Genomic DNA, 6643 nt, shown 5'->3' on the forward strand with positions numbered 1-6643 from the left:
ATGATAATGTCAAAATAGTTGGTAGGCCAAAATGGAATCATCCGACCAACTGCAAGAAATGCTTAACTTCTATGTGTTTTCTAGGAAATGCCGAATCATAAAATTAGTTAGTTATCTAGAGAGAACAAACTAACGAGGCATTTAACATTTTGTAGAAACAACTCGACTTATATGCTGTCCACCGTCTTGTGCGCCATGCCCGCCTGCCTTCATAAAGACTGAAATGGAATATCAAACGAGAAGCCCATGTATTTTACAATTAGTTTGTACTTCGTTAGAATATCCACAAGGATTTCCACCAAGAATTATACGTTGCTTGATATCAAAAAGAGTTTTCTTGGGCTCTGATCCCTACGTCCACGAAGAGCTCGATGAAATCTGCGGGCCATCAAAGGTCCATCCCGACTAACCAATCGGCAGGTCCTAATCCTGTAAGATAATAATGAAGAGAGAGGCCTATGTGTTCGTTCCTATCTCGAAATGGAATCGGCTGAACAATTGCAATAGCCTTCTTCCTATGAAAGGCACTACAAAATATAATTGCTAACAAATTACTCTCAGAGACCCTCTAAATCACATATTAGGATGGCTAAATTCACTCACTCTACACGGGCCTTCCTTTTCTTAACCTGTGTTGCTCTTTTCCTATTATCATCGCATGCAGGAAACGTTACTTTTAGCTTCCCTCCTCTAACAGGTATAGAAAGGAAAAATGATGCCACATATCAAGAGAGTAATCAAGGAGCCCTGTAGCTTACATGAAATGAAGCATCAGGGAACCTTAAGAACAGTTCTGACTGGGCATATTATACTAACCGTATTCCGCTATGGAATAGGTCTACTGGGGCTCTGGCCATTTTTTCAACTTACTTTCAATTCAATATTGATCTGAACAACGAAATATACGATAATCATGGAGATGGACTTCCGCTCTTCATGGCACCATTCGAACTGGAACCACCAGAGGATGCTTATGGTGGATTTGTTGGCTTGTTTAACAAGGAAAGCTTTAAACAATCATCTTATCAGATGGTTGCTATGGAGTTTGATACATACAACAACGATTGGGATCTTGATGACAATCACGTTGGGATCAACGTCAATAGCATTTTTTCGAAGTTGATTTTTCCGCTCAATACATCTAGTCTATTCAATCGCTCTATAGACCAAAATCTCACAAACGCGACATGGGATGCCTGGGTGGATTATGACGGTGTAGAAAAGGTTCTGCACTTCTTTCTCTGGTATAATTCTTCTAAACCCAAAATCCCTCTATTTAACCACACAATAGATCTGAGCAACTGTCTACCTGAGTACATCAAGATTGGCTTCTCGGCTGCCATTGGAGAGTACACAGAGACGCACACCGTAGAAGTTTGGAATTTTACTTCTAAATATTCGTGGGAAGTCGGACCTCCTGGTGAATTACTTAGAAATGGCAATGCAAACAGATTTTCTGTGAAAGTTTATTTGATATGCGTGTTCTTCATTATTGTGGTCCTATGTGGCTTCATAGTTGTTCGCTGGTGGCACTATTTCAGAAAAAGGGGAACAGAAGGTAAGGCTAGGGAAGAGAGCGATCCAGAGCTAGAAGAATGCTGTTCTCATGGCCCCCGAAGCTTTTCCTACGCCGAGCTCAGTGCCGCGACAAGAAATTTCTGCGAGAAAGAAAAGCTTGGACAAGGCGGCTTCGGCAGTGTTTACAAAGGAATCCTGCCCGGCACAGAGGACGCGCTGGCTGTGAAAAGAATAGCTCAAGGATCGAGACAAGGAAGAACGGAGTATGTCTCCGAAGTTCAAACAATCAGCAAGTTGAGACACCGTAATCTTGTGCGGCTTTTAGGATAGTGCCACGAAAAGGGAGAGTTACTTCTGGTCTATGAGTACTCTCCAAATGGGAATCGGGATAAGCACATTTTTGGGGAACAGGAGGATACGCTTGATTGGAGCGGAAGATATAGTATCGCCTGTGACATTGCCTCTGCTCTTGTTTATCTCCACGAAGAGTTGGACCAGCGCGTCGTTCATAGAGACGTGAAGGCAAGAAACGTAATGTTGGATTCTGATTTCAATGCCAAGTTGGGTGATTTTGGTTTGGCGAGACTGATGGAACGTGACTAGGAAGATTCCCATACGACCATGGTGGCGGGCACGCGGGGGTATGTTGCTCTAGAGTGCTACATAATAGGGAAAACGAGTCCAAAAGCTGACGTGTACAGCTTTTGGGCGGTTACACTAGAAATTGCCTGCGGAAGGCGGCCGATTGATCACAGCCTTCAAGAACACAATTGTTTCCCTTTTCTTGTCAACATCTATTGCATACTGGACCTTCTGATGTACGGACCACTTTCATTCGTAGATAGCATTCCTGACAAATATAACACATCTGTGGCCTTTTCAAGCTATCCAGTTGTTGTTGAAACTTAATTTGGGATCTATAGAAATTATCCTTAAGAAATACAGTTGGGTTTTGTATATTTTCTCTGTTGCCTTATCCACCTAAATTTATCCTATTTTGGCTTGTAGGATGAGGTGTTTCAGGAACACACTCTGTTGTTCTTGAATTTCATTCTAGTGACTCATTTCCACAAATACAGGTAATGCTTGATTGTACCTCTCACTTGATTCAAAATAAACTTCATGTCTCCCTTGTGTTTCAAAATGAGATACTTCATTGGATGTTCGTTGACGAGTAATTCTATCCCTATTTTGTAATTCCAATTCTTGTATTAGCAATCCTGCCCTTCTTCTAACATAATTTAGTCGTCGGACTTCATTTTTCCTTCTTCTTTCTTCTTCTCTTTCAGCTTGTGTCATTTGTTCTTGTCGTCGTCTACAATACTCTCTCTGGTATTCTCTCTAGTATGCTCTTTGTTGCTCCATTTGTATTGTCTTCTTTCTTGATCTGATTGGAAATTCATACTTGATTTATAAATTTGTAACCAAACATTAAAAAAATAGTAGATTTAGTAAATTATTTTTTATAAAATTGGTTTAAAATATCACATTAATTTAGTGGCATTGCACTTTAGATAAGATAGATATTTATTCATTTCTAATTAATAGTTTAACAATTCACAAATACATATAGGAGGAACTTTTTTGTGTAGATAAGATCTAAAAATATACTAAACACCAAATAGTCTTGTATGTATAATACTAAATTTATTTAAGGCAAAGGAAAAATAACATACGTTCATCAAAATTGATAAGTCGAACAAACAAATTAATAAAAAGAAATGATAATGTCAAATAATATGACTCCTAGATTCCATTATAGTGATGCAAAAACATGTGGAATTCATCAGTGAGGAAAAGGTTATTTTCACCATCCATGTGCTCTTCATCATAGCAGATGTCTTTCATAAATTCAAAGAACCCAAATGATTTCTTCCATGCGTCATGAATTTCCTTTGTATATTGTTCCATCTAAAAGATTTGAGAATCTTGGACACCTCGAACATGAAAGCTCGCATTATGAATTTCATCTGTAATTTTTTTAAAAGACTCAGAAATGATTGTTCCCAATCTATCCAAATAAGTTTGAACAATTTGGCTTGATTGCACCAAGTCGTTTGGAAGAAGTGAGCTTGTGATAGTGTTCTCAGAATTATTTTGTTGAGCATCCATAGATAATTTTTTTCTGATATTTATAATGTAAGGATAAAAAATGGTCAGTATCAAAATGACAAGAATTAAGCTATGCATATATAGCAATAAATTGGTATTTGAAAGAGAAGAAGATTTGTTTGATTCTTTCTTATTGACATAATTCTATGCATTTAATTTCTTTTAACAAAAAACTTATATCTTCTTAATATTACTTATATAATTTTCTAATCTTTGATTTAAAAATTTAATAGTAAAACCTAACTTCAAATATTAAGGAGAAAATAGATAACATTTCATGAAATATTGTTTTTTATTTTCTTCATATTTTGATAAACGTTAAAATTGAGATTTATAAGTAGAATAAAATTTATAAAAATTAAAAGACATTCTTAAATATAAAATTTAAATTTCCTGGTGCATCATTTCATTTAAATGTGTATTAATCTTTCAGACTTAGTTGATAGATCTAATTGAACTTTTCTAATCTATTTTAATATAAGGTTGAAATTTATAAATTTGAGAAAATTTGAACAAAATGTTAGAGATTATATCAAGGCCTAAGACCTACTTCTTACATACATCACAAGACAAGGTAGAGACCATGTAGTTTCTTACCTCCATCATGAACTTCATGAATCATTTCTACATTTGATGTTTTCCCCATGCTTAATGTCCAATTTTTGCTATAATTTGAATCATTGTGCTAAGATGGGAGCTCTAATTTTGTAAAAGTGTCGGCTCCATCAAGATCAACAAAAGCTTTTAAAGTAATAGCATAGAAGAAACTAAAGAAAAGAAATGAATTATTGTAAATAAAAGGATCCTAGCAACCTATGCAAAGGAGAAGAAAATACATGTCAATTGAATTACGAGAACGTAATCATTGATAATGAGGACAATTTTTCCATAGAAAGTCAAACTATGATATTGCTAAGAGGGTTTTACAATATAATCATTTGTTAATAAAGAAGGCAAATTTTAAATTCTAGAAAAACTGAGAAAGATTTAAGTTAGAGTCCTTTCCTTATAGATGATCATATTATGATTTATGATAAATCCATAAAGGCTAGATTTCGTTTCTTCTCTTAATATATATCGATAGAGAAATCTAGAAACCCCTTGGATCCATGTATTTGGGGTCCCATTAGAGGAAAAAATAGGAGATAGAATAGTAGACCATATGGTTGCCCCATATGCTAGAGAAACCATGCTCTTTCGTAGGAAACTCGTGTCCAAAGGTTTCAAAAGAATGTGTAACACATTTAATGTTCTTTTACATTAAAAAATGCATTTTATGGTCCTAAAACAACTTAATAGGTTATTTCTGATATGTACTTATGTTCTTCTTGCTTATTTGTATGACAATTAAACAGTAGGCTAACTGTATGTTATCATTGGCTGGCCCATATTGTCCATAGTTAGAGAAGCTTATTTTATTGTTGTGAATCCACTGCATGTTGTGTAGGGGAAATGATAAAAAAACCAAGTAGAAAGAAAGATCTACTTTATATTATGCTATTAGTCAAATATCTATTTTAAAAATTGGCATAGATATGCTATTTTATAAGTTTCGACATCTTAAAGTGACACAAAATTTTTTGAAGATGAGGTAGAAAAGACATCAATTGCTAAGAAAGATTTGAAGAATCAACATAGAATGCTTGGATCAATGTATTGCCCAAAAAAGCATGACACAAGGGATTATATCAAGGCCTAGGACCTACTTCTTACATACATCACAAGACAAGGTAGAGACCATGTAGTTTCTATTCTAACAAAATTTTTAAGAATTATTTTTTCATAAAATTTTTTCTTTAAAAATACATAGCTAAATGATACGTATAATTTTAAACTTTCTTTTATTATCAAGCAATAAAAAAATATTTTCCCATATTTCTATTCTCAAAAGATGCATAACAACAATACAATAATATTGATCAATCAATATAACATGAAAAATAGTATAATCTAAAATTTTATATATTAAAAATGATCTATCTATTCAAAATATTACTACTCATTAATAAAACTTAATGTATCATGCATTATAAATATATAAATTAATTATAATTGTACATGTGTATCTATTTTTATTTATCTAAACTTGGATGTTTGATGAACTATATAATGGATTGGTTTCAAATCAATTTTCTATTTCTTAAAAAAACAACTCCTATTTTTATTGAAGAGTTTCCTTAAAGTATTAGATTTAAATTGCTTCATGATGTATAATGGGCTTATCTAAATTATTCTACTACTATTTAATATCATGATAGTAGTTGATAAAACCTATAATAGTACAATTAGCTAATCTCAAATCCATCTACTTTTATTTAGTAGTACAATAATAGTTCATAGGACCTATAGCATATAATTAGTTGATTCAAAATTCTTCTACTTTTGTTGAAAATCTTAATAATAGTTTGTAGGAGCTATAATTGATATAAATCTCATCTACTTTTATTTAACATCATGATAATAGTTCACATGACGCATACTATATAATTAGTTGATCTAAAATCTATCTACTACTCTTCAACATGATGATGATAGTTCATAGATTGCAACACTTATATAAAGATTTAAAATCTTGCAAGATCAAATCTAAAAAAAACATTGAACCCATCTACTACGACATTTTTTATTCTTGTTAAAATATTTTGAATATTAATTTTACTAAATCATAATTTTATACTAATACATTTCTCGAGAACAAATTATTTATTTAAATAAATTTTAAAAATTGTAAAACATATAATTTGACATAGATCCTTGATTCTTGATTTTTCCTTCCAACGACTTCCATTAATCATTTTGATTAAGATAGTCTTCCATTTGCATCTTCCATAACTGAAAGTTCTACCCTTAAACCTATCAACCCTTAGCTTACCCTTGTCTTCCATCACTCCCACTCAACCGTGAGACTTTCCTACATAGGATAAGTGAAAAATAACCTAACTTTGATACCACTTGTTAGGATTAAACCTTAGATAGTAATAACAATTACATGCAAATATAACCAATAATAGAA

General features: G+C 33.0%; 1 protein-coding gene across 1 annotated transcript; it reads left to right on the forward strand.

Annotated features, from left to right (window-relative positions):
- Nucleotides 1-585: 585 nt before the first annotated feature.
- On the forward strand, nucleotides 586-2121 carry LOC149558904 (L-type lectin-domain containing receptor kinase IX.1-like). The gene is made up of 3 exons (XM_089831100.1): nucleotides 586-697; nucleotides 770-1830; nucleotides 1930-2121. Exons 1-3 carry the CDS (start codon nucleotides 586-588, stop codon nucleotides 2119-2121), a joined length of 1365 nt encoding a protein of 454 aa, XP_089687226.1.
- The last annotated feature ends 4522 nt before the right edge of the window (nucleotides 2122-6643 follow it).

This window comes from Cupressus sempervirens, chromosome 5 (assembly GCF_028749045.1).
Source record: "Cupressus sempervirens isolate cs-2001-9-10 chromosome 5, ASM2874904v1, whole genome shotgun sequence".
NCBI lineage: Eukaryota > Viridiplantae > Streptophyta > Pinopsida > Cupressales > Cupressaceae > Cupressus > Cupressus sempervirens.

Bases quoted from the DNA above. Each gene is read 5' to 3' on its own strand.
- LOC149558904 (XM_089831100.1), top strand. From the start codon at position 586: ATGGCTAAATTCACTCACTCTACACGGGCCTTCCTTTTCTTAACCTGT. The intron at 698-769 runs GTATAGAAAGGA...CATGAAATGAAG, and splicing joins TAGCTTCCCTCCTCTAACAG to CATCAGGGAACCTTAAGAAC. The intron at 1,831-1,929 runs GTGCGGCTTTTA...TTTGGGGAACAG, and splicing joins AGTTGAGACACCGTAATCTT to GAGGATACGCTTGATTGGAG.